The 12,881-nt window shown below is 31.5% G+C and overlaps 1 protein-coding gene and 1 long non-coding RNA gene across 2 annotated transcripts; one reads left to right on the forward strand and one right to left on the reverse strand.

Annotated features, from left to right (window-relative positions):
• The first annotated feature begins 4,667 nt into the window (after positions 1-4,667).
• WRKY68 (probable WRKY transcription factor 23) lies at positions 4,668-6,209 on the forward strand. The gene is given in 3 exon segments (NM_001301903.1): positions 4,668-5,047; positions 5,180-5,323; positions 5,774-6,209. Coding segments are annotated over 3 exon segments (960 nt in total).
• A 574-nt stretch (positions 6,210-6,783) lies between these two features.
• LOC103867724 lies at positions 6,784-11,917 on the reverse strand. The gene is made up of 2 exons (XR_004458561.1): positions 9,230-11,917; positions 6,784-9,109 (listed from the first exon to the last, which is right to left on the reverse strand). It is a non-coding gene; the product is annotated as an uncharacterized LOC103867724 (long non-coding RNA).
• Between the last annotated feature and the right edge of the window lie 964 nt (positions 11,918-12,881).

The raw sequence follows: 12,881 nt of genomic DNA on the forward strand, positions 1-12,881 counted from the left end.
ATTTGATATGACACGAATAGGTAAGATGATCCATCTGCTTTTCTCATATCGACTTGGATTTGAGGTTCGACAATTTTTGTAGTATATGGTACCCGGTTTTTATTAATATTTAGTATAGACAATTTAGAGCTTGATTTGGGCACACATATATATATATATATATATATATATATATTAGGCTCAAAACTGTTTTTGTAATATTTTGTTTATCTTTAAAATTTTATTTAGTATATACTAATGAGTGACTCAAAAAAGTATATGGTGGATGAATCCAAAACAAAACTGTTGTTTCTTTCACAGTTTCACATATCTACAACATGTGTATATACTATATACTACTGATTAACGTTTGTTTTAACCGTGAATGTGTTTTTAGGAGGTTTATGTTTATGACTCTTTATTTGTTCGTACTTGATTCCTAATAATTCTGACTACTGACTGGGGAGGAAACATAGTGGTAAGTGTTATCAATTTTTTACTAATCTAGCTCATTCAATAATTCAATTTTAAATATCTTTCATTATTTTTAACTGGAATCTAAAGTTAAGTAATAGTATAATACATAAATACTGAAACTCCTCTCGATACCTCTATTCTCTTAGTTACTTTCGATTTCATCTGTACTTGGGTTTCAAACTGCTTATTGTATGTCTTGGTTTTGAAGCGAGCCTCACGCTGTCAAGCACCACTGCTCTGACCAAATATTTTTCCTGTTGTATATTTATACAGTTTAAGTTTAACATTAATAGAAAATATTCCCATGTTAAGAAATTTAAACACAGATTATTTTGAAGTTACGTGTGTGTGGATATGAAAACTTAAAAAACAATTTGATATTAATGTCTATACCTTAATGACTACCTACCAATCTACCATCAGACATGATTTTGTGTTAATCGGTATCATGTTTGATGCGGCGATTAATAAATAAAATAAGATCCCTATATGCGTTTACTTTGACTTACCATGTGCAAATACCACCGCAACGGTTATTAATTAAGCATTTTATTTTTATTTAATATTGAAAAGAAAAACTTAAGTGTGTCAGCACACGAGATACGAGTTGCTTTGTGTATTTTTTTCTCAATCAAGATAACAAAAAGGGCATTTAATTAAGGATTTGAATTTGATTGCCACTTGTTAATTCACGAGACACAAGTCACACGAGTATCCAAGAAGAAAAAAACGACGTGAAATATCCCTTGATTCATGCCTTCCCAACTCTTCTAGAATGCTTTCTCTCGTTAGGGAACACATTTGAATCAACAATATTTACCCAAAAGATTAACAAAAAAAAATATTTACCCAAAACAATTTATTTGACGTTTATCGATTACCACTAATCCACTATGATCTAAAATGCACTTACGTAGTCTATTATAATCCACTACATCATGATATGACGTAAAATATCTCGATCTCTGTATTTCGTCTGTTAAAACATTTTACAAGAATCATCCGTATACTTACGACGACATGCGTATCAAAAATACGAATTTTGTTTTGTGTGTGCAAACGATTATGGTGTGCAAAAATTAATATAAATATTAACATTGATAAATATATGTTTGGTAAATATATGTTGTTTAAATATATACGTGTTTATCTATATAGTGGAACATTCATGTGTGGCTTATAAATTCAAATTTCAAAGATCTGACTATGATATGTGATATATTATATATCCCAAGATTCTTAATAACCTGTTTTATGAGCCGTGGCAGCATTACGTGGTATAGTGGGAAACTGGTGACCCGTTACCCTGTGTCTTGACTCGTGACTCTTGACCGGAGTGAAATTCATTAATACTGATTAAATTAATTTAAATGTTTCTACTTTTCATGAAGTCCTTTATGTTTAAATTTTCGTTCACTCTCGTATTATTCATTTAGTTATTTACTTCAGTCCGCTACATTTTAGAGATCCTAACGTACCCAAGAAGCAAACCCCATCTGTAATTAAAAGATTTCAAATGTGTTTTTTTTTACTAAAGGCTTAAAAGATTTCAAATGTTTATTTATCGTTCGATCGGGTGATACGAATCTACCTTTCATATGGTCCTAATTAATTTTAGTCTTTTTCTTTAAATATTTAAGTTGCACATTTGAACATTTATTTCCACGTTCATCTTAAACTTTTAATACGGATAAACAGCAAATAAATTTATTGAAATAAATAAGTCGAGTGAGTAGATATTTTGAAAAACAAATAATTTATCCTTGCTCGCAATCTAACGGCAAGAGAGAACAAGGAGTGGATGAAGGATGAAAATGGGCCATTGGATTCGAGAAGGTGCCTGGTAGACTTTTGAATAAGTGGGACCCTCAGGCCGACAGAACGAGACACTTGTAATATGTACACACGTAGGAGAAACATAGGGCACCTATTTTGATGTGCACAACCGGACGGCCGACGCAAACACCGACCCGCACGTCTTTGGGTCGACCTTTGATTGAGACTTTTCTTCTTATTTAAATTTCCCCCCCCCCTCCCACACACACACACACACACACACACACTAACCGATAGGTACTTAACGCAATGCCGAAATTTTAAAAATGGTTCGAGCTACTTCAGTAGCAGAAACTGACAGTGTTAGCTACATCCCATATGTAGATGGTAAGTAACTATGACCATAGTCGAGTGAATTTTTTTTAATGAAATAAGAAGCAAAATAATTACTAGAAAAGGGCAAAAACAAAATCATGGAAGCATGCAAAAGGAGAGCTAAGTTTGCAAGCAAATTATACGGGAGTGGGGTCATCCACTCATTCTTCTCCCATTGCACACCACACGTGCATGCTTCTCTTCTTCTTCTTCTTTTTCCCCACAGACCAAAAGAAACTTAAGTTACAAAAAATAACAAAAGAAACTTAAACATAATTTGCTAGCGGAGGTAAATAATTCAAAAGGATAAAGCAATTCCTGCTTAGAAGATCGGTAAAGAAACAAAAAGAGAAATTCAAATCTTAACTTTGTTACCTTTATCTTTTTGCTTTTGCCATCGGGATCGCCGCTGGTTATAGATATTCATGAGGCATGCAGGAGTTATATGAATCTGGGCCCTTGACTTTGATCTATCTCGGATTTGTTTTGGGTCCACTGATTTTTAATAAAATAATGATGAAATACTAATGTGTGTAATCAAATTAATTATGTAGATTATACACAGTTACATCCATAATTGGTGCTATACTGCTACGAATGTATAAAAAACAACCTAGCTACTCTTTACTCTTTAGTTAACCTGATTGGAAAATGCAAAGAATATTGTGTATATCTATATATCATGCCTCTATAATCTCTATCCTGAGAAGTTCTTAAATTTTTTTCACTTATACACATAAGTAGGAACAACACCGTATACGTGTTTGTTTGTCCTAAAATAAAATAAGTAGGAACACCGTATATATCAACCACTTACTCTGTTGATATGGTTGTGTACTTGTGTAGGTTTTGATGGCAAACATACAATAAACATATTACTAGAGTTTTATGGTTTTTTTTTGAGAACTGTTTAAAAAATCCTTACACTAATATACATTTATTCGATCGCAAGATGTACCAACAAATAAGAATATTTTAGCTGCGATGCAGGCATTTACCGGTTTTTTTTTATCATAATCACATTCCAAAGGACAAAAAGAAGATGTGAACACGGACCATTAAATTCGGCCTATTCTATAGTATAATACTATATACTTATATCTTATTTTCCACCACTTTCATTATTATTTTCTAAAATGTCGAGTTTTATAGATTTTACGTGCTAACTGCTAAGCTTCTTTCCTGATCAAAAGTAAAACCATTCACAAGTGTTTTAAAATTGATCTAATAAGCAAACTTTATATTTACAAATTCTCCATTGACTGATTCTACGGTTCACACTATTACACCACTGCTTATAATCTTATGGTGGGAATAAATTATTCACGGACAACGGTCTCACCGTCCACAAATGTCTCTTTGCTTGAGAAAAGAAACCAACATCTCATCTCATCGGTGAGCTCTCATTTCATTATTGTTTTCTAATCGATAATATATACTATTTTTAGATACTTAAATAAGTTTAAGGGAAATTTTTTTATTTAAAAAAGTAAAGAAAAGACATGTTTGTAAACACATCAATATTCCCATGCTACACCAACACTTTTTCTAAATTATTAACAATTTCTTTATTTTAGTTTTACCAAAAACAAAATCTCTCTATTTTAGCGATTTTTTTCGTTCTTGTTCACACTAGCCCCCAATAAAACCAGTTAACTGTTAAACCAGCTAAAACCGGACGTGTGAAAGCGTTCACTGTGTGTTTCTGACTTACGCGTTGACCAAAAAAGTGCCTACAATTTCGAAAAACCTTGATCAGTAACCGGCTACTGTATCAAACCGCACTGTAAACAACCTGCTACTCCCGGTCAGCATCAAAATACATCCCCCCCATTTAACAGTGACAAATATCAAATCCTGCATTTAGTGCTCTCTTTCAACCCTAAAAATTAAAACGCTCCCTTTCTCATCCCCTCCTCACGTTTTTATAACTTTTCTCTGGATTAATCCTCTATTATTGGTTTGAACTTCTTCTTTTCATTCTCTGCTTTGGTGTGATTACTCTGTTTTAATTGATTTGTTATAAAATTACTGGAAAAAAATAAAGAAAGAGAAAAACAATGGAGTTTACGAGTTTTCATCAGCCGTCGTTGCAAAGCATTTGGGATTTTGGAGAGGAGGAGAGGGATTCGTTAGGGTTTATGGAGTTACTAGGTTCTCAGCACCATTCACTCCTTCTCGAAACGCTCCAACCGCAAGCGCAACCGTTTGAGAAACTGTCTTCTTCTGATTTAACTATTCTCCAAGCCCCACCCTCAAATGCGACTGCTGATAAGTATGTGACGTCGAAAGTGGAATCTTTGTGTTCGGATATAAATCCACCGGCTACACCAAACTCCTCGTCCATTTCTTCGGCGTCAAGCGAGGCTGTAGACGAAGACAAAGCGAAAAGAGAAGAAAATGAGGAACATGAACAGCAGAAGAGTGATACTAAAAAACAGTGAGTCTCATTTATGTGTCCTTAATTTTCACATATTTTTATCTCTCTTCGAAAGTGAATATATCAGAAGATGGTCTAGTAAAAGACTCAGAGAGAAAATGGTTCGCAGCATTTAATTATGTGTATGAACAGGTTGAAACCAAAGAAAAATAGCCAGAAGAGGCAGAGAGAGGCAAGAATAGCGTTCATGACAAAGAGTGAGGTTGATCATCTCGAAGATGGTTATCGCTGGAGAAAATATGGTCAAAAAGCTGTTAAAAATAGTCCTTTTCCCAGGTTAATAAAATATCCATCCTTTTGATCATCTTCTTTTTCTTCCTCTTATGGCTCCATGTGTAAACACAGAAGAAGAATAAGAAATATTAAAAATACACATAACATGTGTTTTTTTCCTTTTTGTTTCTTCTGTGATTTGCTTGAGGACATGCATTGTGTTAGTTTGTAGGATCTAGTGTTTGATTGTTTCAAAAAGACTTGTGTGTTTAATTAACATTTGCTTTGCTAACACTACTTTCATACTAAAAAACGATTTTAGCTTTCTTATTCATCTTAATCAACATCATTCGTAAGTTATAAACACACAAACATGAAAAATAAATGAAAACTTCCTATTTTCCCTTACATTTTATTTAGAAGTTTCAAAAGAAAGAATGATAGTAAAACTATTTAAAATGTTGAGCTGAAGTTTATGAGGCTAATTTGTGTGATGGTATATTTGTTTTGCAGGAGTTACTACCGTTGCACAACGGCCTCATGTAACGTGAAAAAGAGAGTGGAGAGATCATTCCGAGATCCAAGCACAGTGGTTACAACCTACGAAGGTCAACACACACACATTAGTCCACTCACGTCTCGTCCAATTTCCTCTGGAGGCTTCTTCTTCGGATCATCAGGGGTTGCTTCAAATCTCGGTAACTTTGGGTTTCCAATGGAGAGCTCGACACTGATATATCCTCAATTCCAACAGCTTGTCCATTACAACCAACAACAACAACAACAACAACAAGAACTGTTTCCTTGTTTTGGAGGAGTTGGCGAGTACGTTACTAGACACGCAGATGCATATGGTGATGATGAACGTGTGAAGAAGAGTCGAGGTTTGGGCAAAGATAATGGACTTCTTCAAGATGTTGTCCCCTCTCATATGTTGAAGGAAGAGTAATTATATTCCTTAATGGTGTAGTATTGTAATCAGTAAGATTTAATCTAGGTTTTGTTTTGTATAATTGTCTAAAGAAACGGATCCTCGTTCCCATTAGGGAGATGTGGATCTTTAAAACTGAAGGTAATGTTAAGTACTGATACTTTCCAGCAATGAAACCGTAGAATATATAACTTAGGCAAGAAAATTTCAATTTACTGCAAATGATCTAACAACTAAAAAAATTGTAGCTAATTGGTTGCACTAGCATAGTTAACATGAATTGCAATCAGTCTAACAATTTTTTGTATAATATGATTCGCACAAACTTTTAAATCGCCTAATAATTTTGTCGTTATGTATATTAACGATAATAGTGTTATAATTTTTTCATTCGGAGAGTCTATACTATATTAATATGTCGTCTCTTAAATTTTTTTTATTACATGGGCGTTGCATGTACTCTCTGTCTCTATCTTCATTTGATAAAATAACGCTATGTTCTACTGTTCATTAGCTAGGCTTTGTAGTTTCTGAATCTGTTAAAAGTAAAATTGAAATCCGCGGTTCTAATGCGTTCTAGGGTTTCAGGTTACTCTAACACTACTCAAAGACAGCGTCAATTAATGTTGTTAGGATTTTTATTCATTGTCTCGCTTCATCTTTTTTTGTCTTGGAATCTGCATAATTAACTTTCACTTAAGCAAGATAACTAAAGAGGAAATTAATGCGAAGTTTTTTTTTTTTTTTTTTGAACTTAAATTAATGCGAAGTTGGAAACATAAACTCAACTACTTCTACCTACTAATTTCTGTGTGTTTGATCGACGTTCGGAATTTTTTATTTTGTTTTTGTTTTATTTACCGCTTTTGTTGGTCTTGCTGTTTCATGATTGCACCACGGTGAAGAAAAAGACGTGTGCACCGTGTTATGTCGTTTGCTATTTTCATTTACTACCCTTTTAACATTTTTATATCCAAAACGAATATAAAAGAGAAATTACACTCTTCACTGGTGTTTTCACAACCATCAAAGAAATGAAATGTGATTAAGAGTACTCGATAATTCTCTTCTAGTTAATTTAAACATGCTTAGATACCAATTTCAATGAAACATCAAAATACCAAATTTGATATAATTTTATCTCTGAAAATATTAAAATGACATTATCTCACCAAATTTGGTGTAATAATATTCATCATATCAAATACTAAAATGATATATTTTATTATTATTTTTTTTGACAACTTTATTATTTTATTTATATGTATAATTTTTATTATTATAGTTTTAATTATTTTAAAATAAATATATCATGCTATTTTATATTTTAATTATAATTTCCAAACTGTTAAGCATTTATTATGTAAGTTACATTTTTAAATATAAAATATTATAATTTTAAAAAATATTTTACATAAAATAAATAAATTAATATATAAACTAGGTAAAATAAAATAATAATAATATAAAGTTATCAAATTTTAATAAATAAACATAAAATTTAAATGCTATAAAATATCATTGGTCAATTATAAATAATTAATATATCAAAATGTTAAAATTGAAATACTACTAATATATACTAATTTTGGTGTAGAATTTAGTATTGTGGTTAGAGATGAAAATTAATTCAATACCAAAACACTGAACTGGATGTAATGGTTGGAGTTGTTCCTAGCTTAGAATTTCATTCTTACTTCAAGGCTTTCAAAATCTGTGTGACAATCTACTATTACGATTTGATTGATGTTTTGTTTTATCCTTTTTTCTTCTAAAATGTACATGTACCTGTGAATAATTCATTGTTTTTTTTTTCATGTGTTTATATTTCAGAGGATACTTATACAAAATAAATAATTTAAAGAACCTAATTTTTTGTCCTTGTAAAATATATTGAGAAGAAAAACGTAAACCCACGTTGAACCGTGGATCCAATACTTGAAACATAGCAATTAGTCAATAAAATCGAAGTTTGTGTTGTCCCCTAAGTGCGTAGACTTGTTGGAAAAAGGTAGAAAACCAAATCCCACAAAGAAATATACAAAAGGTGAAAAGCAGAGAAACAAGTTACCATGCAAATTCAACTTTTTCTTCTTCGTCTGTTTGTTACTTTTGCAGCCATGTGTGTGTGTGAGAAAGAGAGAAAATGTTCAATAGAAAAGACGAAGGAAGCAAGAAAAGAAAACAATCTTATGAGGTAATACTACTTTTTGTCTTTTTGTCTAGTGAGTGCATAGCAATGCCATTGGCTTTAGCGTGTCTGTATTGACCTTTACGGTGAGTGATAATCCCAAACCGAAGGTACACAATCATTGTCCGAAACAAGGCCACGACTGCAACCGAAAGCAAAAGTACTTAAACTCTTGATGGCTTAAAAGTGAACGACTAAAAGACAAACTTAAAGAGACCCATTGGTTCAAGGAAGCTACAACTTACAACATTTGCTCATCTGTAAGATTCGTAACACGAATACTTAGCAAAAAAAAAAGATTCGTAACATGAATATTGGGATTCGATATAGTAAAGTAAACTCAAGATGTACCAATCCGGACAGTGGGTTTTGTCTTTTTGAATCGAGCGCAAGTTTTATTGATCATCGAGCCTTCTTGTTATGGCTCTTATAAGTGGTCCAATCCATTTTAATTCTTCTTATAATGATTTTTATTCACGTAAACTTGTATCAGAACAGGTAAAGTATCCACGACAGTAAATAGCTAGAGTCATAAAATTTATTATTACATTAAAAAACTAACAATTATGTTGTATGTATATACAACATAAAATAAATTATTATAGAAAGCATATATAATGTTCGTTTTTTTTTGTTATATGCGTAATTATTTATTAGTTGCCCACATATCGCAACAGTTTCAGCTCCTCTTTGACGCCAATATACGGTACATTTCTTCGATTTCTACCTATATAATGGAACGTTAACGTATTTAGTGGTTGAAAACATTTAGCTTCAGAAAAAAAAAACATTTAGCTTCAGCAATAACTAATCTATAAAAATTTAAGTGAAATTAAGATATTGAAACCTGTAGAACTTGAGAAGATTTTTCCTCTGGTTCTTGAGCGTCGCGGTCACGAAGCCTCTCTCAATGTCGAAAGGTTTTGCCTCCACCGTCACCGCTTTAATGTACTCAAACTTGCTTAGCTATTAGTATCATTTTTTTCACATCCACAAAATAACATTATATAATAGTAGTATTATTTAGAGAAATCTCTAGAAGAATTATGGTTTTAGACAACATCGTCAAACAAACCTTGTTCTTCTCTGCCGTGGACTTCAGTTCTAAGAGGATGTGTTCTTGTAGCTCCGAGATAGAACAGAGTTCTTCGAATGGTTTAGTAAAGCCGAAGTCATTAGCCCACCGGTTCACGGTTTCTGGATTTGGAACAATCACGGCAGAGAAGAACAAGGTTTGTTCATAAACCCATATCTGATGAGAATTTATCGATCAAAAAAATTAATTGAAGAAAATCCTAAAAGATACTTGCAGACCAAGAAAGAGTTGGAAAACTCACATCTTGGACAATCGCGTTTTGTCCGTAGATGCTTTCCAAATGCTCAAGAGCAACATATTCTCCTTGTGAGAGTTTGATCAGATTCTTCTTACGGTCGATGATCCTGAGTACTCCGTTTGGAAGAATCTCACCTATGTCTCCTATTTGTAAGTGAAGCTTACTATTTATAAAGAGCATAGAGGATGAGTCTCCTTCTTGGGTTAAGCTCCTGAAGAGCCTTCTGAATCCCTTCATAGATCCTCTCGAAGACTCTTGGAACTCCGGCTATAAAAGTTGGTTTCAGTTCTTGAATATCATCGTGTAATGCATTCAAATCCTAACACACCAAAACACATCAGCATAATCAATTTTCATAATTTTCTATCCCCTACATAAGTTGATGATGATTATGGTTATGATTTATGAAGCTTAAGAGATTAACATACTCCATGGTAATAGCCGACGAGCGCCATTTCGAAAGAAGTATTCCTCGTTAGCACGGTCAAGAATATGAGCCAACGGTAGGAAGGAAAGATACACATCGTCAGGTGTCATCTGACAGTAGGATGTCGTTTTAAGCCCAAGAGAAAAACAGGACTTTAGTCAAAATCAATGTCTTTAAAAACAAAACGAAAGCTGAATCGGATAATCATTTGAATCACGGTTCAAAATGGTTCGGCCGGGTCAAACATGGTTAAATATATTTTAATATATAAATTTAAAATTTAAATTAGTAATTTTTTGGTCAGCTTTAGTAAACACAATACATAATTAAAATATAAATAAATATCAAATACAAAACATTACAAACATGTGATTTTGGCCACTTAAATCATTTAACAAGATATGGATCCGCTCGGTCGGGCGGATTTTAATTTTACTTAAAATAATTTAAATTGACTTTAAAAAGATAAGTAATTTAGTTATACCTATTATTAAAAATAATTTTAATTTACATTTTTGGTAACAAACAAATATATGTCAACCTTTGATTTTCTTAAATGTTACACTCTTGAAACAAAGTATAATTTAATAAAATTTCAGCATAAATTAGTGGATAACCACTATAGAAACGAACACAACAAAGGTTCAAATCTTCTTTGACCATCATTCTATATTAGTGCAAGATGCAACTATGCATTAAAAAAAGATTGTCATTTTTTTTTATCTTCTATGGTTAATCCCTTATAAGAATATTAAGTTTTTCAATAAATGCTCTAGATACTGAAGTTTAAATTCTTTAGTGTCATTTAAATATTTATACCCACATTTTCTGTTAATGTAGGCCAAACTTTTTTTCATGGTAAATGGAAAATTTTTAACAATTAATCTAATAAAATTTCATATACACTCTAAATCGTTAAAACTTGAAATCTCTATTTTCTAGAGAAACAGAGACAACAAAAGTTCCAAATCTCTTTGACCATCATCTTAAGTCAGTGCGCGATGCAACTATGCATTAAAACAATTTTTTTATATTTTTAAATTTTTCTGAAAATCTGTAGGCTAACGCCCCCCTATGAAAATATTGAGTTCTTCGTTAAATGTTTTATATATTGAATCTTATATTCTTTAGTTTTGATTAAAATTTTCTAATCCCGTTCTACATTTGTATTAATATATGCTAAACTCTCTTTTATAATACATGTGCATCATTCTAAAATTAACAATTAATTTAATAAAACTTGAGTTTCATATAATGCATAAATCAGTGGATAACCACTGTAAAATCCTTATTATCTAGAGAAACGAAAACAACAAAGGTTCAAAATCTTCTTTGACCATCATCCTATACTAGAGGTATTAATGTATATTAAACTCTCTTTCATGGTACATGAGCATCGTTTTAATTTTTTGTCAATTAATTTAGTAAAACTTCATAATACTCAATAAATTGGTGCATAAATCAGTGGATAACCACTGTAAAATCCTTATTATCTAGAGAAACGAAAACAACAAAGGTTCAAAATCTTCTTTGACCATCATCCTATACTAGAGGTATTAATGTATATTAAACTCTCTTTCATGGTACATGCGCATCGTTTTAATTTTTTGTCAATTAATTTAGTAAAACTTCATAATACTCCATAAATTGGTGGACTAACCACAATAAAATCACTATTCTCTAGAAAAACATAGACAAAAAAAGTTTCAAACCTCTTTGACCTTCATCATATGTTAGCGAAGGATGAAATATGCATTAAAACAATATTTTAATTTTTTTAAATTTTTCTCAAATTCTATGTGTTAACCCTTTACGAAAATATGTAATTTTTAGGTAAATGCTCTATATACCGAAGCCTATGATCTTTAGTGTTGTTTTAAAATTTCTAAGCACATTCTACATTTGTAGTAATGTATATTAAACTCTTTTTCATGGTACATGGGCATCGATTTAATTTTATGTCAATTAATTTAGTAAAACTTCATAATACTTTTTAATTGGTGGACTAACCACTATAAAATCGCTATTTTCTAGAAAAACAGAGACCAAAAAAGTTTCAAACCTCTTTGAACTTCATCATTTGTTAGTGAGATATGCAACAATGCATTAAAACAATATTTTCATATTTTTGAAATTTTTTCAAAATCTATGTGTATCCCTACGAAAATATTGATTTTTTCGGTAAATGGTCTATATACTGAAGCCTATGCTATTTAGTGTTGTTTAAAACTTCTAAACACATTCTACATTTGTATTAATACTTATTAAACTCTCTTTCATGGTACATGGACATCGTTTTAATTTTTTGTCAATTAATTTAGTAAAACTTCATAATACTTTCTAAATTGGTGGACTAACCATTATAAAATCGCTATTCTCAAGAAAAGCGGAAACAACAAAGGTTCCAAACCTCTTTGACCTACATCATATGTTAGTGAAGGATGTAACTATGCATTAAAATAGTAGTTTCATAATTTTGAATTTTTCTCAAAATCTATGTGTTAACCCCTACGGAAATATTGAATTTTTCGGTAAATGGTCTATATACTGAAGCCTATGATCTTTAGTGTCATTTTAAAATTTCTAAACACATTCTACATTTGTATTAATTTATATTAAACTCTTTTGCATGGTACATGGGCATCGTTTTAATTTTTTGTCAATTAATTTAGTAAAACTTCATAGTATTCACTAAATTGGTGGACTAACCACTATAAAATCGCTATTCTCTAGAAAAA

Source organism: Brassica rapa, chromosome A05 (genome assembly GCF_000309985.2).
Source record: "Brassica rapa cultivar Chiifu-401-42 chromosome A05, CAAS_Brap_v3.01, whole genome shotgun sequence".
Lineage (NCBI taxonomy): Eukaryota > Viridiplantae > Streptophyta > Magnoliopsida > Brassicales > Brassicaceae > Brassica > Brassica rapa.